Here is a 24,128-nt window from a genome sequence, read left to right on the forward strand (position 1 = left end):
CGTTGAAGTGTTCCAGAGTAATTACCCATAAAGTGACACTGGTAAGAATTGCAAAAAAATGGGCCTGGTTCTTAACATGCACCCATCTTGGTGGGTAAATGGGTTAAGGAAGTTAATTTCTGAAACACGTCAGATGTTGCGGGTCTTAAAAAATGGCGACACAATCATCTTTTTAAAAAAAAACAAAAAAAAAACAAGTTTTACGTGTTTTTTTTTTCACCAGTAAAATATAGGTTTGGTATTGCACTGACCTGGAGAATCTTTTATGTCTGTTAATTTATACTGCACAATGTGCGCTGTAAAAACAGTTTCCAAAAATACAATGTCAGAATTCTGTTTTTGTTTTTTTTTTTCTTAATTTCAAAACACGTGAAATTTATTATTCCCGTTTTTCAGTATGCTATGTGGCAAAATGATTATCATTTAAAATTTCAACTTGTCCCTCAAAAAATAATCCCTTTTACGTCGATATTGACTAAAACGTAAAAAGTTATGGCCCCTGGAAGAAGAGGAGGAAAAATCGAGAATGAAAAATCAGAAATTGATGCCGTGAAGGGGTTTAATGTTTATTAGAGTGTCTGTTAACATTTACTATTAGACAGTATATTGTTATTTTTTATCTTCATACAGTGTCTTCAACAGATTTATTTTTTTATTTAGATATCAATATATATCCGGCCATCTACTTCATTTCAATTGCCAATGGATATTTCTATACCAATAATAATGATGGGAGCAGGAACTGGAATTGCACCATACATTGGTTTTTTACAACATAGGTAAGTATTCAACATTGTGTTATGTACTATGTCTCGGATTGTTTCAGAAAACCTCTGGCCCTAAGCTGTTTTCTTTTAAAAAGAAAGCTGTCTTTTACTCACCTTTCCTGAGTCCAGCACTGAGTCTTTGCCACTGCCTTGGTCATCTGTTGTTCTTTGCAGCGCTGACGTCATGTCAACAGCTTTGTAGCCAGTCATTGAGCTCAGTGGCTCTAGAACAGATCTCTTGTGCTCAGTTGATTGCTATGCTGTCAACGTGACATCAGCACTGCAGACAATAACAGACACAGGGAGCCATGCATGGAGCATTGTTAATAGCAAAAAAAAAATTATCGCAGATGGATTACCGTGTTACTGAAACCAGAAAACTTCTTTAATCCATGAATATTAAATATTAATATGACCTACTAGAGTACATATTTTTTAACATGTTGCTGTTTGTTTTATGAACTGTGTCCAATGTAGCCTAAAAATCAATATATAAATTACTATACTTCTCTCTGATTCCCCTGAGACACTTATCCACATTGCTAACAGTTTCCTTGCATCCTCTTCTGGTGGTCACAGTTTATGACTACTGCAGCCAAGCATTGGCTGCAACAGTTACCGAAGTGCATGTGTGCTCCTTCAGCTAGACATACAGAAGTTAAGTTCTCTTATATTAACAGGAACCTGTCAGTTTGCTTATTTTGCCTTCTCTGAATGTAGCACAAATGAGTGACAGATATGTTGAATTTATTGATGCATTGCTTATGTGTGAAAATGTTTTTTTTTTAGAATTGTATCTGTAGCAGGCTAATGTAATCACTGTGAATGAGAATTTCAATGTATTTGTGAGACTCATGAAGCCCTGTCAACCTGCTGCTAATCAGAGGCTTAACACTCGCGGTTGCAGAGGGTGCCAGCGGCCTGTGTGGGAGGGGGTCTGCGGATGCCAGCGGATATTTCATTTGGATATGCTTTCTTGGACACACATTTAGCTGAAATGTATTGTGCTGCAGAAACTTGCCAGCTCCCTGCACTGCAATACACACTACCAGCCGATCGGAGGGTGTCAGCTTGCCCATCAAGGACAGTGTAAGTCTGTGACGTCATTTGCTGAACTAGCCGGCATGCCGAAGTCTGCTGCCAGCTCTGCTCCAGCTGCAGAAGAGGATGCTGCATGTTGTGGGTGCGGAGGATGGTTAGAAGAATTGTTTGTTTCTTTTTAAAATGTGCTGGAGAAGAATTGCCCAGGATGGGGCCCAGGTTGAAGGACATTATACCTGGATCGGGCACATGTTGGAGGCCATTATACACTAAAGGGCCCAAGATGGGGAACATTATTAAATAAAGGGGCCAGGACGATGGACATTAAACTTGGGAGTGGCCCAGAATGGGGCACATTATACCTGGAAGGCGCCCAGGATGGAGGGCATTAAATTTGGAAGGGGCATATGATGGGGGACATTAAAACAGAAAGGGACCAAGGATGGGGGTGACATTTTACCAGAAAGTGGCCCAGGGTAGATGACCTTATTTTTGGATGAGGTCCATTATGGAGGACATTATCCCAGCAAGGGGCCAAGGATGGGGGACATTATAACAGGAAGGAGTCCACGATGGAGGACATTATTATATGATGGCATCCAGAATGGAGGACATTATACCAGGAAGGGATCCAGGATAGGGAAAATTATACTTTGAAGGGGCCCAGGATGGGGGGGATTATTCCTGGATGGGTCCAATATGGAGACAGGAAGGGTGGCAGGACATTATTGCCGGAAGAGACACAGAATGGGAGACATCATCCCTGGAAGGGACCCTGGATGGGGTACATTGCTACTGGGAGGGGCCAGGACAGATGGCATTTACTGGAAGAGGCCAGGATTGGGGACATTATTAAATAAAGGCCATATGGGTGACAGTAGTACATTGGTTGCGTGTTTGTCTTTATAGGATCTAGAAGGCTACAGGTGGAGGCCTTGGTCCAAATTTTGCTTTGGTGCCCATCAGATTCTAGTTTCACCACTGGAGCTGATTTACAGACTTAACCCTTTTATGTTGCATTTAATCAAATTTATGTTTAGACTATGTATTGACCAATTGGAGAATACACAGCACATGGACCCAATTTTGGTCTGTGCTAGTTCACATGAGTGTTACTGAATGTTGTAGGGATCTATTCTCTCAGGTAGGCAGTAGGTAGCATTCACAAAGTCAATGCGGTTTGGTCCAAAACTCCAAGGGATTCAAAGCCAAAAACAGCCTCTTCTGGGAACAAAGCATAACAGCAAATTAATAGTTTACTTAGCAGGTACATATTGCCACGCGTTTACTGCAAAAGACCGCAGCGTCTGATTTCTCCTACTCCTGCACTGATTAGAAGCACTTCACCTTCATATTAAACCGTGCAGGTTTCTTTTAGTAGTAAACAAACACAAAAAATGAGGCTAATGAAAGCCGTATCCAGCTCACTGATCATTGCAGGTGCACGGAGCTCATCTTGGATCCAGTTGGAGGAATATACCAATGGAAAAAAAGGGGAAGGCGCTCCAGCTCCATAAAAATGTGAATGTTTATTAATTCATTAAAAATATATTAGCAATAAAATCCTTGCCTGTGAACAAAAGCCTAGGTGCGGAGCACATGCGACGCGTTTCGATCGCTCTCGATCTTAATCAATGCATGAACTTTCCAATAATGCGGTAATTCCTATATAGAACTATTTGACCAATCAAATGAATGAATGACATCACATGACTATTACCACAGGTCCTACAAAGGAATTCGCTCGAACTATACATATAAAATCGGTATAAATTCCACAAAATAAAATGAAATACACATTATATGCATCCTAGAAAAACATACAAATAGTGCAGAGAAAGGGCTATGAATAATGGTACGGGGAGGAGATGTCAGAAGACGACTTCTCACAAGGGAAGCTTTTTGGGTATATAATTTGCAAACGAGATATCCCGGTGGTTTAAATCGTAAAAATGATAATCATGTACCATTATTCATAGCCCTTTCTCTGCACTATTTGTATGTTTTTCTAGGATGGCGGAATCTTCGGATGCCAATGCCAGCACGTCAGATGTTTCCATGGAAAGCAATACATGGGAGAATAGGAGGAAAATGTATAGACCGCCAAAAAACGGAAAAGACGGGGCGGGAGAAAACATAAAAAATCTCCCAAGAATGTCAACCAGATACAAGGGCAAACAGAAAAAGTAAAGAAATGTAATGTAGTTAATTTATCCTCACAGGTCTTGACAGATGAACAATTGGATGTTTTATCCTTAGGACTTAATTTTTTACCTGACAAAGAGTTTAATCTATTTATGACGATATTAGATGTGAATAAATTTATCCGGAATCTTACTATAAAAAAATTTTTGCACATAATGAAGAAGAACGAATTCCGGATTTGAAGATACAAGAATTTAATGAATTTGCTAATATGGACTTTAAGGAACAATTAACGCTACTATGTTTACAAGATCTCTCTGCTTCAGGTGCGGCTAGTGGTATTCTAGACAATCAATCTGTGTCTTTTAGTATAAAAAATCCTTACTTCTACCCTATACAATCTAGGGTAGAACGTATGGATAAATTCCAAGAAATGATAGAGAAAGATCTGAAAGTTCTAAAGGATAAAAGGATAAGTAATAAGAAAAATTCCAGCAATTTAACACAAAAACAAAGAAAAGCTCTTAAAGAATTAAGAGATATGAAAGACATTATCTGTAAAAAAAAGTGACAAGGGGGGCATGATAGTGATCCTAAATAAAAAAGATTATAGGGACAAAATGCTGGAACTATTGATGGATGATAGAACATATGGTAAACTAAAAGAAAATCCCTCTAAAGAGTACAACAAAGAAATTTTTACTTTGATTAATGAAGGATTAAGTTTAGGGGTTTTAAATAAAAAACAGGCAGATTATTTATACATGCCCCACCCTAAAATGCCTATATTATATGGTTTACCCAAAGTACATAAGGGGACTGGCCTAACGGCAATGAGACCGATTGTGTCAGGGATTGGCTCTATGAGTGAACATCTATGCGAGTGGGTAGATTCCATTCTACAGCCAATTGTAATTAAATTACCAGGACATATAAAAGATTCCAGAGAGGTTTTAAAAACTTTCTCTAAAATAATATGGCAGAGTGGCTTCTCATGGTTATGTTGCGATGTGGTGTCACTTTACACCTGCATACCTCACACCTTGGCCATGGAAGCACTAAAATTCCATCTTGAAAATCATAGTTCGTGTACTCAGGATCTCATCAACTTTGTCCTACAAGTTACGTTTTTTCTTCTTAAACACAACTTTTTTTCGTTTGAGAATATAACATATAAACAAAAAAACGGAGTTCCGATGGGGGCGAAATATTCCCCTTCTTTGGCGAACCTAACAATGGCCTATTGGGAGTGGAAGTACATTTACTGCACCGATAATCCATTTTGCGAGTCCCTGGTCTGGTACGGCAGATACATAGATGACACCCTTATCATTTGGGGGGGTGATGTATCTGCCGTGCCAGACTTTGTGGAATACATTAACAGTAATGAGTATGGGATTAAATTTACCCACAAATGGGACCACAGTGAGATATCTTTTTTTGGATCTGGTTTTGATGGGGTCTGAGAATAAAGTAATTGAAAGTAAAACACATATCAAGCCCTTAAGTGGGAACACCGTTCTGCACGCAAAAAGCAGTCATCCGAGACACACTACCAAGTCTATCCCAGTAGGGGAATTTATTAGACTTAAAATAAACTGTAGTGAGGAACAAACTAGAGCCAATGAATTTAATTGTTTAAAAACTAAATTAAAAGAAAGAGAATACCCCAATTGGACATTAGAGAGAGCACAAAAAATTGTTGAGAACAAACCAAGGGACAGTCTTTTGGTAGCAGATTCAGTAAATAAAAGAAAGATGCAAAAAGAAATAAGCCATATATCTGCTTCCAATTTAGTACCCAGTTTAATGAAATTAAAAAAATCATACAAAGTAGGTTACCTATCTTATTAGAGGATGATATGCTCTCAGAAATTCTTAAAGATGGGCTCAATGTGGTGGCGAGAAGAGCGCCAACTATTGGCAGCTCACTATCTCCCAGTTTGTTTTCATCTCAGTCAGTTTCCAAAACGTGGTTAGAATGTAAAGGTTTTTTCAGGTGTGGTGTTACTGCTTGTAGTACTTGTCGCAGTGCACTAATTAAAAATAATTTTCAGACTAAAGAAAAAACTAAAACATACTACATCAAAGAGTTTATTAATTGCCACACAAATAATGTGGTATACAAAATTGACTGCACTATGTGTAATATGTCGCATATAGGGTGCACTACGAGGAAGTTAAAAACAAGAGTAGCAGAACATCTGAGAGATCTAAATATCAGAAATACTATAAATAGAAACATGTCTGCTGTGGCCAAACATTTTCTTACATGTCATGCTGGAGATGTATCTATGATGACTATTCAGGGCATAGAAAGGGTTATTCCACCAAAGCGGGGAGGAGATGTCAGAAGACGACTTCTCACAAGGGAAGCTTTTTGGGTATATAATTTGCAAACGAGATATCCCGGTGGTTTAAATCATAAAAATGAAATCATGTACCATTATTCATAGCCCAGCCCTTTCTCTGCACTATTTGTATGTTTTTCTAGGATGCATATAATGTGTATTTCATTTTATTTTGTGGAATTTATACCGATTTTATATGTATAGTTCGAGCGGATTCCTTTGTAGGACCTGTGGTAATAGTCATGTGATGTCATTCATTCATTTGATTGGTCAAATAGTTCTATATAGGAATTACCGCATTATTGGAAAGTTCATGCATTGATTAAGATCGAGAGCGATCGAAACGCGTCGCATGTGCTCCACACCTAGGCTTTTGTTCACAGGCAAGGATTTTATTGCTAATATGTTTTTAATGAATTAATAAAGATTCACATTTTTATGGAGCTGGAGCGCCTTCCCCTTCTTTTAGTAGTGCAGGGGTTAATATGCTCATTTGAGAGCTCCTGGAAGCTTCCCTGCCTTAAGGCTCTCAGCTGTTCACTTTTAGCCACTCCCATCCCTTATATAATCTGGGCCCTTGCAATCACTCATTGCCAGAGCAAGCTTTTGTGGTTTTGTTTCATGGTTGGTGGTTGCTGGTTGTTGTTTGACAAAGCGTTTGGTGGATTTATTTGTGATTGTTGCTAGGTTTTGGGTGTGTGTTAATTTCACCTCCTTTTAATTTAGCTTTACCCCATCCTCCTCTCCCCGGTGCATACCTCTGTTGTTACTGTGAGTATATTTGTATGATTCATATTTTCCTTTATCCCTGTTTGTATTACCTTGTTAGTCTGGTTTGTGTACTACAGTACACTACTACTCCCCTGTTCCCTGGGTGGTTGAAGAGTACTGACTGAGGGCAAATTGAGGAGCTAAGGCAAAGTCTGTGACCCCGGCGTCTTCACCATCAGAAGTAATCCGGGGAATAAGGCAAGCTAGGGTGCCCTAGCATTAGGGACATGGAAGGAGCCCCTGTTCCTGGGGCACCCAACAACAGAGCCAAAGCACATATACAAGAGCAACCAAGATATTATGCTTTTTTTTTTAGGAGTGGGACTACTTCTGTCTGGTTATTGTGATGCCATTTTCCAGGTAATGAATTTAAAGTGCATGAAGTTATCATGCAAAACCTTAATTATAACCAAAATGCTTTAGAATATAGGTATGGTCATTTAATTAAATAAAACTGACTTCCAAAAGTTTTGCATATACTACTTATTGATCACAACACAGAGAGTAATTCATTATTTAAAATGCCATAACTTAGTATTTTGTGGCATAACCTATTGCATTAATTACTGCACCACACCGCCACTAGGGTATTCAAGACATCTTCAGGGATCTTGCTACATTCCATTTGCAAATATGCAAACAATTCATCTTTATTGTTATGTTTTCGTGCCCCAACTCATTCCAAAGGTGCTCTATAGGGTTTAAATCAGGTGATCGGCTTGGCCTTTGCAACAGGCGAACATTTTTGTTTGCTAACCAGTTTTTTTTACTAAATTGGATTTGTGCGTGTGCTGAGGATCATTGTCTTGCTGGAATTTTCAGCTCCTGCCTACTTTTGTTTTAACGTGTGGCAGCATTACATTCTCTACTATATTCTTGTACATGATAGCATTCATATTTCCATCAATTCTATGCAGAGGACCAATGGCAGATGCAGAAAAGCCCCAAGACATGACATTGCCACCACTATGTTTCACTGCAGGTGTTTGGTACCTTACATCATTAAGTTTTTCAATTGGGCGGTATATGTAGTGCTTAGAAGAAATTGTAGTCTGGCTCAACAGGTCTGGATTTTCCTTTTCTTTTATTTTTCAAAAGAAAATATAGTACATATAAAAGAAAAATGTATATGGTCGACATGACCCAGTCGAAGCAGTCTTACTCATGAGTAGTGATGAGCGACCACTAAAATGCTCAGGTGCTCGTTGCTCGGGTCGAGCAAATTGGAATACTCAGGTACTCGACCCAAACAACGAGCCCAATCTAAGTCTATGGGAAACTCAAGCATTTTTGCCGCGATATCCCCGGGGTCCTTTTAGGGTCTAAAAACTTCTGAAATTGATGGGAACAGTGCTCAAATGACACGGAAACATCATGGGGAGAACCCCTGGAAGCATTTCTGCCTCCTAGGTCACAGCTGTAACCAATGTTGTCAAGAGTGTGATGCCACTTTTACAGGCGCACACTAAAACATACAAAAACAAAAACATAATGGATTTTCCTGGGAAATATGTTAATGAACATCCTTTTCAGGGTAATAATTTGTTTGTAAGGCAAAATAAGGACCTCCACAAAAAAATTTACCTCCACCACTTGGGCTATGTTCACACGCAGCTTTTTGATGCCTTCTTCAACTTTTGCATTGCTTTCAACTAAAACAAATGCATTCACTGGGAAATGTCATTGTAACATTTAACAACCTTAGTTGGCCATGTGGTGTGTGACACATCAGCAGACACATCTTGTTTCATTTGTGAAGGAGGGACTCTGAAAGTCACAAAGTCTATTTTTATAGTGGCATCAGGCGGCATTAATATTCTTAACACTAGAAGTCCCAGAGAGGGGTCATTTAACATTTCTACCTTTGGAACCCAGGGAGCTCGAAATTTCTGGGACTTCTAGTGTGAAAGGGACATTATTAAACAGTGGGTCTCCTATACTGTTATTGCCTGTCGCAAAACCACAGAAAAAAACGCGATCAAATAACAGCCAAGTAATATATTTTATAAATATGACAATACTTTATTAGGGTAATACCAGGATAAGGAACATGGGAACCCAAGGTACATGCCGTTTAACACATGTTGGAAATGCAGGGGTGCACAACAGTGGGATGACAATATAAAAATAAATGAATTGCGTATCACCATCAAAGTAGAATATTATTACTGGTGGTGTGAGTATAACCATACCACAAATCTATATATCCAATCCCACACCTAAGCGAAGTCACAGGTACCTATATTATAATATCATCAAGCAGTTTGCGATATATGCAATCAATATTTACCTGGACAAGTGAAATGTCAACACCACCACAGCGTGCACCTGCGCCTGTGCAGTAAGTGGCTGGGCTGCCAAAAATTAGGGCGCACCCCAGTACCCCTTTCACGAGACGTACAGGAGGGCCTCCTGAAAAAAATTTCCAATTATAAGAAAGTGGGTCTCCCATAGTGTTTGCCTACACATTGAATGCAAGGCTTTCCCTGCCACAAAGTTACAGGCACCCCAATAAGCCTTTGAACCCACGTATTGGATGGCCACAGGAAAACCAAATTCATGTTATTCATTTGGTACTGCCATACTCTTTGTCTATGCATTGAATGCAAGGCATGCCCTGCCCCAAAGTTACATGCACCCCAATAAGCCTTTGAACCCACGTACTGGATGGCCACAGTAAAACCAAGTTCACATTATTCATTTGGTACTGCCATACTGTTTGCTTGTGCATTGAATGCAAGGCCTGCCCTGCATCAAATTCACACGCACCCCAATAAGCCTTGGAAGAGACGTAGAGGTGGGCCTCCTGAAAACAATGTTCCCATTTTTAGAAAGTGGGTCTCCCATAGTGTTTGCCTATTCAGTGAATGCAAGGCCTGCAAAAAATTAGGAGGCACTCCAATGCCCCTTGAAAGAGATGTGGAGGATGGCCTCCTATACTTGGAATGCATTTTCCCCTGGGGGTTACACATATTTTTTTTTAAGCACATCATAAACACCCTTGCCAAAAAATAGAGTGGCTGTTGCATCATGGAATATGTTCAGCCTGGTGTTCTAGTGGTGGTGTCTGAAGGGAAGTGGAGTATATCCTCCTATGAATCTTTTACCAATTTAAAGGAGCAGGTCTCCTATACTTGGAATGCCCGTACACTAAGTGTATGGGCTGACAAACATTTTCCCCTGGGGGGTACACTTTTTCTTAGATAAAATATTTACGGACATCATAAACACCCTTGCAAAAAACTAGAGTGGCTGTAGCATCACGGAACATATTCACCCTGGTGTTCTAGTGGTGGTGGATGAGGAGAAGGGGGAGAATAACACCAAATAGCCAAATCTGGAAGCGTATACCCATGTGTGGGTGTGTAGATTTGCATGGGAATACACCTCTCAATAAAACACACTGTATTGGTGGTTATTTTTCGCTGTTATCATTCGGTGGTGTACAGAAGTCTGGCCCAATCCAGCCCTTGTTCATTTTTATAAGAGTAAGCCTGTCAGCATTTTCAGTTCACAGGTGGATGCGCTTATCAATCAGTTATAACTCCACCAGTGGCACTAAAAACCTGCTCTGACAAAATGCTAGCGGCAGGGCAGGCCAGGACCTCCAAGGCGTAGAGAGCCAGTTCATGCCACCTGTCCAGCTTGGATACCTAATAATTAAAAGGCACAGAGGAATCACAGAGGATGTGGGTATGGTGAGCAAAGTACTCCCTCAGCATCTTCCCAAAGATTGCACTCCTTGTAACAGCACCCCGCACCTCTGGGCCAGGGCGATGGGAGGGTCTGAGAAAATTATCCCAGAACTTTGCCAGTGTTCCCCTGCCTCTGCTGGATTGGAGTTGTCTCTCTCGCCTGTACTCCTTGGCTGTCCAACGAACTGTGACATCTGCCGCCAGCGTTCTCAGATTGGAACTTTTTTAATAATACTGCAACAAAGGCCCTCTGGTACTGCACCATTTTAGCAGGACCTGTCTGCCTCTGGAAGAAGAGATTGAAAGTTCTCCTTGTAGTGTGGGTCTAGAAGTATCACCAACCAGTAATGAGTGTCACAGAAAATTTTCTTAATGCGAGGGTCACGGGAAAGGCAGAGCAACATAAAGTCAGCCATGCATGCCAGACTGCTTATACGCAAGACTTCCATGTCCTCACCAACAGGATGACTGACCATGCTGTCCTCCTCCTCCCTGTCCTCAGGCCATCCACGCTGAACAGATGGTATGACCGTTGTGCTTGTAGTACTGTCCCTAGCGCAAGAAAGTAGCCCCTGTTCCTCCTCCTCTTCCTCATTGTCTACCAATCCATGTTGGGACGACATGAGGCTAGACTGTGTGTAATCACCCTGAATGGTTCCTTGCTCCATGTCCTCTTGCTCTGCCTGCAATGCATCCTCTTTCTTTGTGAGCAGAGAGCTTTTCAGAATGCAGAGAAGTGGGATGGTGATGATAATTATGGCGTCATCGCCGCTCAAAATCTTGGTGGCATCCTCAAAGTTTTGTAGGATGGTACATATGTCTGACATCCATGTCAACTGCTGAGGTCTTATGTGTGGAGTCTGAACTGAAAAACGACGGCCTTGTTGATGCTGGTAGTCAATAACTGCCCTCTTTTGGTCACAAGTCCTTTCCAACATATGCAGTGTAGAAGCATGGCAAGAGTGGCTGAAGCTATAGCTGACTTTTTAAAATGGGCACACAGGCAGCATACTTTCACAAGCAGATCCGGCAGCTCGGTGTAGCTTTTGAGAAACCATTGAACGACGAGGGTAAGCACATAAGCCAGGCATGGTACGTGTGTGAGCTCACCTCGCCTCAGAGCTGCCACCTGGTTCCGAATATTGTCACACATGACCATGCCTGGCTGTAGGTTCAGCAGTGTCGGCCACAAATCTGACTGCTCTTTCAGAGCTGTCCACAACTCTTCAGCATTGTGCGATTTGTCACCAAAGCATATTAGCTTCAGCACAGCCTGTTGCCGCTTGGCTGACGCAGTGCTGCAGTGCTTCCAGCTTGTGAGTGATGTGCTCATTTTGAAGATGGAGGCTGAAGTGGAGTAGGAGGAGGAGGTGCAGGACTGTAGACTGTGGGGGAAAGCATGATTGACATCGGGAGGATGTGTTCCATCCCAAGGTCTGATTGGGTCCCGGCTTCCACTATGTTAACCCAGTGTGCAGTCAGTGAGATGTACCGTCCCTGCCCACAAGCACTTCCCACGTGTCCATGGGTAGGTGGACTTTCCCAGTAATGGCGTTGTTGAGGGCACGGATAACGTTGTGGGACACATACCTGTGTAATGCCAGGATGGCACACCGGGAGAAATAGCGGCAGCTGGGAACCGAGTACCTTGGGAGGCCGCCACCATCAGGTAGTGGAAAGCCTCTGTCTCCACAAGTCTAATAGGCAACATTTCAAGCACAAGCAGATGAGAAATGTGTGAATGTAGTACTGTAGCCTATGAGGCGTTGGCTGCATATTTCCACTTGCGTTCCATTGACTGGGTTATGGACAACTGAAGGCTGCACTGGGACAAGGACGTGGACGTGCTTGATGATGGTGCTAGTTGACTGTGAGCAACGACAGGGGCAGGGCAGGAGGCATATTTGCATGCACCGTGGACAGGGGATTTGCTTGCATGCACAAGTGGAAGAAGCAGTGGTGTCACCCGCAGACATTGTTCCTGGAGCCTGGGGTTCAGCCCACAAAGTCGGGTGCTTTGCTGCCATGTGCCTGATCGTGCTGGTGGTGTTCAAGCTGTTAGTTTTGCTATGCCTGCTGATGCGGGCATGGCAGGTGGTGTAAATGGCCTGTTTGGGGTTATCGGCAGAGTCTTTAAAAAACAACCAGACTCGAGAAGACCTAACAGTTGGACTGGCAACTTCCGTCATGTTGTTGTTACGGAAAACTGTTGCCTGCCTTCTGTCTGCAGCCACCACACTGCTTCTTCCTGCCTGTTGGGATGCTACGCCTACTTCTCTATGCGTGCTGCTGTCCTCGCTCTGCATATCCTCCTTCCATGTTGGGTCAGTTACTATATCATCCACAACCTCGTCTTCCACATCTGCACCCTGGTCCACCCTAGATGTGGGTGTTTTTTGTGGCCCAATTTCAGCTTGCCCACGGCCTCGGCCTTTGCATGCACCATCAGCATCACATCCACTTCCCCATCCCTTGCCATGCACCTTGCCCATTTTAAATGGACTACTACAGTATTTTCCACGATGACTACAAATGGCTGAATTTTGAGCAAAGTTATATGTGATCAGTGATTGTAAAATGTAAAAACCACAGTTTAAAATATCTGGACTGTAGGTAACAATTATTTTTGTTACCAAACTGTTGTTAATAACTAGGGTACGACACAGCAAAAACAGTTCAAAGGAGCCCTAAAATTCCATTATTTTTAGCCCACAGATAGAGGAGGAGTTTGACAGAGGTACCACACTGTTCAGTATGTGGCCTGTATTTTTTTTACAGAAAAATTCTGTATAGAACTAGAGTTACACACAGGAAATACAGTGGAATGGAGGCCTGAAATGCCCAAATTTGTATCCCACAGATAGATCAGGCATCTGACAGAGAAACCACAATGTTCAGTATGTGGTATGTATTTTTTTAACAGAAAAATACTGTATAAAGGTAGAGTAACACACCACCAAAAAATGTGACTGTAGGCCTGAAATGCCCACATTTGTAGCCCACAGATAGATCGGGCATCTGACAGAGATAACACAATGTTCAATATGTGGCCTGTATTTTTGTTTTTTGTTTTTTTTTACAGAAAAATACTGTATAGAACTAGGGTAACAGACAGCAAATCCAGTGGAATGGAGGCCTGAAATGCCCAAGTTTGTATCCCACAGATAGATCAGGCATCTGACAGAAAAACCACAGTGTTCAATATGTGGCCTGTATTTTTTTCCCAAAAAAATTGTGTATAGAACTAGGGTAACAGACAACAAATACAGTGGAATGGAGGCCTGAAATGCCCAAATTTGTAGCCCACAGATAGATCACGTGTCTGACAGAGATACCACAATGTTCAATATGTGGCCTGTATTTTTGTTTTGTTTTTTTACAGAAAAATACTGTTATAGAACTAGAGTAACACACCGCAAAAAAAGAGTAAATGTAGGCCTGAAATCCCATATTTGTAGCCCACAGATAGATCAGGTGTCTGACAGAGATATCACAATGTTCAATATGTGGCCTGTATTTGTTTTTTTTTACAGAACAATACTGTATAGAACTAGGATAACAGACAGCAAATCCAGTGGAATGGAAGCCTGAAATGCCCAAATTTGTAGCCGACAGATAGATCAGGCATCTGGCAGAGATACCACAATATTCAATATGTGGCCTGTATTTTTTAACCCAAAATAGTGTATAGAACTAAGGTAACAGACAACTAATACAGTGGAATGGAAGCCTCAAATGCCCAAATTTGTGGCCCACAGATAGATATGGCGTCTGACAGAGATGCCACAATGCTCAATATGTGGCCTGTATTTTTGTTTTTTTTTTAACAGAAAAATACTGTATAGAACTAGGGTAGCAGACAACAAAAAAAAGGTGAATGTAGGCCTGAAATGCTCAAACTTGTATCCCACAGATATATTAGGCATCTGACAGAGATACCACAATGTTCAATATGTGGCCTGTATTTTTGTTTTTTTTTAACAGAAAAATACTGTATAGAACTAGGGTAGCAGACAACAAAAAAAAGGTGAATGTAGGCCTGAAATGCTCAAACTTGTATCCCACAGATATATTAGGCATCTGACAGAGATACCACAATGTTCAATATGTGGCCTGTTTTGGGTTTTTTTTTTTTCATAAAAATACTGTATAGAACTAGAATAACAGGCAGCAAATCCAGTGGAATGGATTCCTGAAATGCAAAAATTTGTAGCCCACGCATAGATCAGTCGTTGGTAGGGCTGGCGTAACACACCGAGTAAGTATCGAGATGTTATTTGGTGCGTTCGCAGCCTGGGGTCCACCGTGCAGTAAAAGAACCTGCTGCTGGCAAACGGCGGCACTATTTGGCAGTAGAAGCAATCTCTGTTGCTTCACAGAGTCGCTATAAAGAAAGGACTGTGTCCTGTTAAACTCCACAGGAATACACAGTAACTGCTGAGCAGATAGCAGCTTGTGGTTACGCAGTCAAGGAGGCAAACATACAATCTCCTCACCGGAGGAGCCGGTATTCTAGGTGGCTTATTTCAGCCGGGGCCCTGAAACCATACACACAATCTCCTCAACGGAGGTGCCGGTATTCTAAGTGGCTTATTTCAGCCAGGTCCCTGAATCCACACAAGCGTGACCACATTGGCGCAAAACTCATAACATGCATTGATACTAGTGCATGGCCGTGCGGCCATGTGAACCTTATATAGCTGCAGCAAGTACAAGACCTTCCTAGAAGGACCAATGAGAGGCTGCCACAGAGCCTGAGCACCTTCAGGACCTTCCTGGAGAACCAATGGGCTTTGCTGCAGTATCCAAGCATGTGACACTCGATCTCCAATGAGAGATCTTACCCTGGGTTCACCTCGTAATCATCCGTAGACGGACCCGATGTCCCGGCAGATGACTCGGAAAACCGAGACATCTATACGGGTTTCAAGAGGGACACATGAAAGGTGTCGGTGATATCCAGGTGTGGTGGAAGGAGTAAACGGTAGACCACAGGGTTAACCTGTTCGAGGACCTTGAAAGGGCCCAAGTAGCGAGGCGCAAACTTAGTGGACTCAACTCGCAGCCTGATGTTACGGGCGGAGAGCCACACCAAGTCGCCAGGAGCAAAGGTCGAAGCGGGGCGGCGATGTGCATCGGCGGAGGACCTCATTCTCTCCTTGGAGGCCCGAATGGCATCCTGAGTGCCGTCCCAAATATCCCGTGGCTCCACAGCCCAGTCTGCCACCCTGGAGTCAGCGGAAGACACGGGCATAGGCACAGGTACCCGCGGATGCTGACCATAGTTAAGGAGGAATGGGGTTTGTCCAGTGGAGTCGGCTACGGCGTTGTTCAGCGCAAACTCCGCCCACGGTAGCAGGGAAGCCCAGTCATCCTGCCTGGCTGAGACAAAATGTCGCAGATTTGTGACCAAGGTCTGGTTGGCCCTCTCTACCAACCCATTCGTCTCAGGATGATATGCGGAAGAGAGATTCAACTCAATGCTGAGAAGACGACAAAGCTCTATCCAGAACCGAGACGCAAACTGGGGACCCCGGTCACTGACAATTTTGTCCGGCATACCGTGTAGGTGGAAGATGTGTTTTATGAACAACGCTGCCAAGGCCCGTGCAGAAGGTAGCCGTGGAAGCGGCACCAAATGCACCATTTTAGAAAAATGATCGGTGATAACCCATATGATGGTACAGCCACGAGACTTGGGCAAACCCACCACAAAGTCCATCCCGACCATCTCCCAGGGCCTGTCTGCCACTGACAAGGGATAGAGTAACCCAGCTGGCCGTTGTCGAGGAGACTTATTTTTGGCGCAGGAGACACGCCCGAATATAATCTCTGATGTCACGGACCATATGTGGCCACCAGTACATCCTCGCCAGCAGCTCAGATGTCCTCTTTGTCCCAAAGTGTCCACCCACCCTGGGCGAATGAGCCCAAGAGAGAACCTCCGGTCGCAAATTAATGGGTACAAAAGTCTTGCCCGGAGGCACAGACTCTAGCGAAACCGGAGCTACGGTTCTCAAGCTCTCTGAAGGGACAATAAGATGAGGCTCCCCTTCCTCCTCCTCAGATGACACAACGGAGCAAGAGAGGGCGTCAGCACGAATGTTCTTCTCCCCAGCGAGATAATGGAGGGTGAAGTGGAACTGGGAGAAGAACAAGGACCATCTGGCCTGACGAGAATTTAGCCGCTGGGCTATTTGTAAATAAACCAAATTTTTGTGGTCCGTGAAGACCTGGAAGGGAAAGCGAGCCCCCTCCAAAAGATGTCTCCACTCCGAGAAGGCTAACTTCATTGCTAGCAACTCCCTGTCCCCGATGGAATAATTCCTCTCCGCTGGTGTGAAGGTCTTGGAGAAGAAGAAGCAAGGATTCTTCTGAGCTTGAGCATCCTTTTGGAAGAGGACTGCTCCTGCACCAACGGATGAGGCATCCACCTCCATTATAAATGGCTTATCAACATCGGGACGATGTAGGATGGGAGCGCTACCAAAATGAGACTTAATAGAAGAAAAAGCTTTGGAGACCTCTTCAGACCACAAAGTGGGATTTCCTCCCTTCTTGGTGAGGGCTACCAAGGGAGCTACCAAAGTTGAGAAGTGGAGAATGAACTGACGATAGTAATTTATGAACCCCATAAAGCGCTGCACCGCTTTAAGAGAATGGGATTCTTGCCAGTCCATCACAGCCTGTAGTTTGACAGGATCCATAGCCAATCCCTGGGCGGAGATGATATAGCCCAGGAAAGGTAAAGACTCCTGCTCAAACATACACTTCTCCAACTTTGCATAGAGGGAGTTTGCCCGTAAGAGGTCGAAGACTCTGCCAACATCTCTCCGGTGGGAATCAATATCTGGAGAGAAGATGAGAATATCATCCAGATAGACTACGACCGAGGTGGAGAGCATATCCCGGAAGATATCGTTGACAAAGTCTTGGAAAACGGCTGGGGCATTACAGAGCCCGAAGGGCATCACCAGATACTCATAGTGCCCATCCCTGGTATTAAACGCCGTCTTCCATTCGTCCCCCTCACGGATGAGAATCAGGTTATAAGCACCCCACAGATCTAATTTGGTAAATACCCTTGCTCCCAGTAGCCTATCAAAGAGCTCAGAAATCAGTGGCAACGGGTATTTATTCTTAACGGTAATGGCGTTAAGACCCCTGTAATCTATGCAAGGACGTAATTCTCAGTTCTTCTTCTGCACGAAGAACCACCCCGCCCCTGCAGGTGACACTGACTTCCTAATGAACCCTCTTGCCAAATTTTCCTGGATGTATAGGGACTAGTGTTGAGCATTCCGATACCGCAAGTATCGGGTATCGGCCGATACTTGCGGGTATCGGAATTCCGATACCGAGATCCGATACTTTTGTGGTATCGGGTATCGGTATCGAAACAACATTAATGTGTAAAATAAAGAATTAAGATAAAAAATAGGGATATACTCACCTCTCCGATGCAGCCTGCACCTTACCGAGGGAACCGGCAGCCTTCTTTGCTTAAAATGCGCGCGTTTACTGCCTTCCGTGACGTCATGGCTTGTGATTGGTCGCGTGCCGCCCATGTGGCCGCGACGCGACCAATCACAGCAAGCCGTGACGTAATTTTCAGGTCCTGAATGCCTAATTCTAGGCATTCAGGATTTTAAAATTACGTTACGGCTTGTGATTGGTCGCGTCGCGGTCACATGGGCGACGCGACCAATCACAAGCCGTGACGTCACGGGAGGCAGGAAACGCACGCATTTTAAAATTACGTCACGGCTTGTGATTGGTTGCGTGCCGCCCATGTGACCGCGATGCGACCAATCACAGCAAGCCGTGACTTAATTTCAGGTCCTGAATGCCTAATTCTGCATTCAGGACCTGAAAATTACGTCACGGCTTCCTGTGATTGGTCGCGTCGTGGTCACATGGGCGGCACGCAACCAATCACAAGCTGTGACGTAATTTTAAAATGTGCGCGTTTCCTGCCTCCCGTGACGTCACGGCTTGTGATTGGTCGCGTCGCCCATGTGACCGCGACGCGACCAATCACAAGCCGTAACGTAATTTTAAAATCCTGAATGCCTAGAATTAGGCATTCAGGACCTGAAAATTACGTCACGGCTTGCTGTGATTGGTCGCGTCGCGGCCACATGGGCGGCACGCGACCAATCACAAGCTGTGACGTCACAGAAGGCAGTAAACGCTTGCATTTTAAGCAAAGAACGCTGCCGGTTCCCTCGGTGAGGTCCAGGCTGCGTCGGAGAGGTGAGTATATCCCTATTTTTTATTTTAATTCTTTATTTTACACATTAATATGGTTCCCAGGGCCTGAAGGAGAGTTTCCTCTCCTTCAGACCCTGGGAACCATCAGGGATACCGTCCGATACTTGAGTCCCATTCACTTGTATTGGTATCGGGTATCGGTATCGGATTAGATCCGATACTTTGCCGGTATCGGCCGATACTTCCCGATACCGATACTTTCAAGTATCAGACGGTATCGCTCAACACTAATAGGGACATAGCCTCCATTTCCGGGAGAGAGAGGGGATAGACTCATCCCCGAGGAGGTTCTGCTCCTGGCAAGAGATCAATAGGACAGTCATAGGGACGGTGAGGTGGAAGGGTCTCCTCAGCCTTTTTGGAGAAGACGTCTGCATAGGACCAATAGCACATGGGAAGGGAAGAGAGATCTGCGGGTATCTCAGTAGAGGAAACCTGAACGCACTCCCTCACACATCTGCCCTTACATGAATCACTCCAACCCAATATCCTCCCAGCGGTCCACTCAATATGTGGGGAGTGGAAACGGAGCCAGGGTATTCCCAGCAGAATCTCGTCCATTCCCTCAGGAAGAACAAGAAGGGAAGTAATCTCCTGGTGGGAAGGGGACATAGATAACGTGAAAGGGACAGTCTGGTGTGTGATTTGTGAGGGAAGTGTCGACCCATTCACTACTCTAACAGTCAGCGGTTTGGCGAGCATCACCAGAGGTATTGCATGGTGCAGAGCAAAAGCAGGACATGAAATTCCCCTCTATTCCAGAGTACACACAAAGCTCGACTGTTAGAGAGGATGAGCCTAACATGATTGTCCCTTTGAAGGACAGCTTGGAGGAAAATTCCGCAGTGTCTAGTGAACCTCCACCAATGGTTACTAGACGTGATTGTTTACCCAACCGCCGTGGACATTTATTTGCATAATGTCCTTGTTGTTGGCAATTTCTACAAACCACGGGTACTCGAGTGGTCCGAGACTTAGGTCCCGCTCGAGAAACCTCCATGGCCTCATGGGAGTCGGATGCCTGAACGGAAGATTCTAGAGGTCTGGCGAAGGTGGGAGCCAGTCGAAACCTCTGCCTACACTGTGTCCGCTTTAACCTCCACTCGTTAAAACGGAGGTCGATGCGGGTAGATATAGTAATGAAGCTCCTCCAGTGTGGCAGGAATCTCCCTGGTGGCCAAGGCGTCCTTCACATGGTCTGCCAGTCCTTTCCAGAACACCGGAATAAGGACTTTATCCGGCCACTCCAGCTCAGAGACCAGAGTCCGGAATTGGACGGCGAACTGGCTGACCATGGACGAACCCTGTGCTATTGCCAACAACTGGAGTGTGGTATCGTGGGTGACACGAGGTCCCAAAAAGACCTGTTTCAGAGCGTCCAGGAAGAGAGGAGCACTCTGCACCACACGATCATTACGCTCCCATAGCGGCGTTGCCCACTCCAACGCCCTGTCCGACAAACGGGATAAAATAAATCCCACTTTCGCCCGTTCCGTAGGAAAACGTGCAGCCAGGAGCTCAAGATGTATGGAGCACTGACTCACGAATCCCTGACATAGCTTACTGTCACCAGCAAACTTGTCTGGAAGCGGGAGACGGGATAAAGTCGTAGCAGTAGTGGCAGAGGACAAACTGGCTGCAGCTACACTGGCAGCCTGAGCAGCGACTGCGGTAACATCCACAGGTGAGGTTGTGTGCTCAAGCTGCCAACCTACCCTTCAGCTGCTGGATGTACCGCTGTAGACGCTGATCGTCCGCCATTTACCAGCCAGACCCTGGTGCTAGTATACTGTTAGGGCTGGCGGAATGCACCGAGTAAATATAAAGATGTTATTTGGTGCGTTCGCAGCCCGGGGTCCACCATGCAGGAAAAGAACCTGCTGCTGGCAAACGGCACTATATGGCGGTAGAAGCGATCTCTGTTGCTTCACAGAGTCGCTATAAAGAAAGGACTGTGCCCTGTTAAACTCCAAAAGAATACACAGTAACTGCTGAGCAGATAGCAGCTTGTGGTCACGCAGTCAAGGAGGCAAACATACAATCTCCTCACCGGAGGAGCCGGTATTCTAGGTGGCTTATTTCAGCCGGGGCCCTGAAACCATACACACAATCTCCTCAACGGAGGTGCCGGTATTCTAAGTGGCTTATTTCAGCCGGGTCCCTGAATCCACACAAGCATGACCACATTGGCGCAAAACTCATAACATGCATTGATACTAGTGCATGGCCGTGCGGCCATGCGAACCTTATATAGCTGCAACAAGTACAAGACCTTCCTAGAAGGACCAATAAGAGGCTGCCACAGAGCCTGAGCACCTTCAGGACCTTCCTGGAGAACCAATGGGCTTTGCTGCAGTATCCAAGCATATGACCCTCGATCTCCAATGAGAGATCTTACCCTGGGCATACTCAGAAGGAGAAAAGCAGGACTTAGTCCCAAAAGCGTCTGCTCGCCGCTGCCCAGCACTGGCTTCAATGGCAGAAGCTGGAAAAGCAGCAGTAACCCTTTGCACAGAGTCAGACTGAGCGAGATGCTGGGACCGACGTCTCCGCTTAGCAGGCTCCACTGCGGCAGGAGAAGAATGGGAGACCGCAGCGGAGATGGCCCGAGATTCCCCCTGTGCAGAGGCGGGAACTCGACCCCTAACAGGCGTCTGACCGAGAAATCATAATGTTCAATCTGTGGACTTTATTTTTTATTTTTTACAGAAAAATAGTGCATAGAACTAGGGTAACAGACAGCAAATCCAGTGGAATAAAGGCGTCAAAAGCCCAAATTTGTAGCCCACAGATAGATCAGGCGTGTGACAGAGATACCACACTGTTCAATATGCGGCCTGTATTTTTGTTTTTGTTTTTTTACAGAAAAATACTGTATAGAACTAGAGTAGCACGCCGCAAAAAAAAAGTAAATGTAGGCCTGAAATGCCTAAATTTGTAGCCCACAGATAGATCAAGTGTCTGATAGAGATACCACAATGTTCAATATATGGCCTGTATTTGTTTTTTTTTTTACAGAACAATACTGTATAGAACTAGGGTAACAGACAGCAACTCCAGTGGAATGGAAGCCTGAAATGCCCAAATCTGTAGCCGACAGATCAGGCATCAGACAGAGATACCACAATATTCAATATGTGGCCTGTATTGTTTAACCCAAAATAGTGTATAGAACTAGGGTAACAGACAACTAATACAGTGGAATGGAGGCCTCAAATACCCAAATTTGTGGCCCACAGATATGGCGTCTGACAGAGATACCACAATGTTCAATATGTGGCCTGTATTTTTGTTTTTTTTTAACAGAAAAATACTGTATAGAACTAGGGTAGCAGACAACAAAAAAAGGTGAATGTAGGCCTGAAATGCCCAAACTTGTATCCCACAGATAGATCAGGCGTCTGACAGAGATACCACAATGTTCAATATGTGGCCTGTTTTGGGTTTTTTTTTTCAGAAAAATACTGTATAGAACTAGGGTAACAGGCAGCAAATTCAGTGGAATGGATTCCTGAAATGCAAACATTTGTAGCCCACGCATAGATCAGGCGTCCGACCGAGAAATCATAATGTTCAATATGTAGACTTTATTTTTTGGGGTTTGTTTACAGAAAAATAGTGCATAGAACCAGGGTAACAGACAGCAAATCCAGTGGAATAAAGGCGTCAAAAGCCCAAATTTGTAGCCCACAGATAGATCAGGCGTCTGACAGAGATACCACACTGTTCAATATGCGGCCTGTATTTTTTTTTTTTTACAGAAAAATACTGTATAGAACTAGAGTAACACGCCTTAAAAAAAAAAAAAAAAGTAAATGTGGGCCTGAAATGCCCAAATTGGTAGCCCACAGATAGATCAGGTGTCTGACAGAGATACCACAATATTCAATATGTGGCCTGTATTTTTTAACCCAAAATAGTGTATAGAACTAGGGTAACAGACAACTAATTTATTGAAATGGAGGCCTCAATTGCCCAAATTTGTGGCCCACAGATAGATCAGGCATCTGACAGAGAAACCACAATGTTCAATATGTGGCCTGTATTTTTTTTTTACAGAAAAATGCTGTATAGAACTAGGGTAACAGCCAGCAAAAAAAGTGAATGTGGGCCTGAAATGCCCAAATTTGTATCCCACAGATAGATATGGTGTCTGACAGAGATACCACAATGTCCAATATGTGGCCTGTATTTTTGGTTTTTTTTACAGAAAAAATATTGTATAGAACTAGGGTAACAGACAGCAAATCCAGTGGAATAGATGCCTGATGTGCCCAAATTTGTGGCCTACAGATAGATCAGGCGTCTGACAGAGAAATCACAATGTTCAATATGTGGCCTGTATTTTTGTTTTTTTACAGACAAAGAGTGTATAGAACTAGGGTAACACACAGCGAAAAAGGTGAATGCAGCCCTGAAATGCCCAAATTTGTAGCCCACAGATAGATCAGGCATTTGACAGATACCACACTATTCAAAATGTGGCCTGTATTTTTGTATTTTTTACCCCAAAATAGAGTATAGAACTAGGGTAACAGACAGCAAATACAGTGGAATGGAGGCCTGAAATGCCCATATTTTTAGCCCACAGATAGATCAGGCATCTGAGAGAGATACCACAGTGTTCAATATGTGGCCTTTATTTATTTATTTTTTACAGAAAAATACTGTATAGAACTAGGGTAACACACAGCATAAAAAAGTGAATGTAGGCCTGAAATTCCCAAATTTGTCGCCCATAGATAGATCAGGCATCTGACTGAGATACCACATTGTTCAATATGTGGCCTGTATTTTTGTATTTTTTTACCCCCAAGGTAGTATGTAGAAGTAGGGTAACACACAGCAAATACACTGGAATGGGGGCCTGAAATGCCCAAATTATGTAAACTAGAAGCTTGGGCTGATAAATGGCAAATGAGCTTTAATGGGGATAAATGTAAGGTCATGCACTTGGGTAGAAGTAATAAGATGAATAACTATGTACTTAATTCTAAAACTCTGGGCAAAACAGTCAATGAAAAAGACCTGGGTGTATGGGTGGATGACAAACTCGTATTCAGTGGCCAGTGTCAGGCAGCTAC

At 43.8% G+C, this 24,128-nt stretch overlaps 1 protein-coding gene across 6 annotated transcripts in view; it reads left to right on the top strand.

The window, feature by feature from the left end:
• MTRR (5-methyltetrahydrofolate-homocysteine methyltransferase reductase) overlaps nt 1-24,128 on the top strand; it is a 1,305,783-nt gene that overhangs the window by 909,255 nt on the left and 372,400 nt on the right. For 5 of the 6 annotated variants that reach the window (XM_077269440.1, XM_077269443.1, XM_077269445.1 and 2 more), the window contains one exon: nt 661-779. In XM_077269440.1, coding sequence (XP_077125555.1) covers nt 661-779 — 119 coding nt within the window. Of the gene's footprint in view, nt 1-660; nt 780-3,820; nt 6,673-24,128 lie in introns of those variants that run through there. The other variant, XM_077269446.1, reaches the window with a different exon arrangement.

This window comes from Ranitomeya variabilis, chromosome 6, assembly GCF_051348905.1.
Source record: "Ranitomeya variabilis isolate aRanVar5 chromosome 6, aRanVar5.hap1, whole genome shotgun sequence".
Taxonomy (NCBI): Eukaryota; Metazoa; Chordata; class Amphibia; order Anura; family Dendrobatidae; genus Ranitomeya; species Ranitomeya variabilis.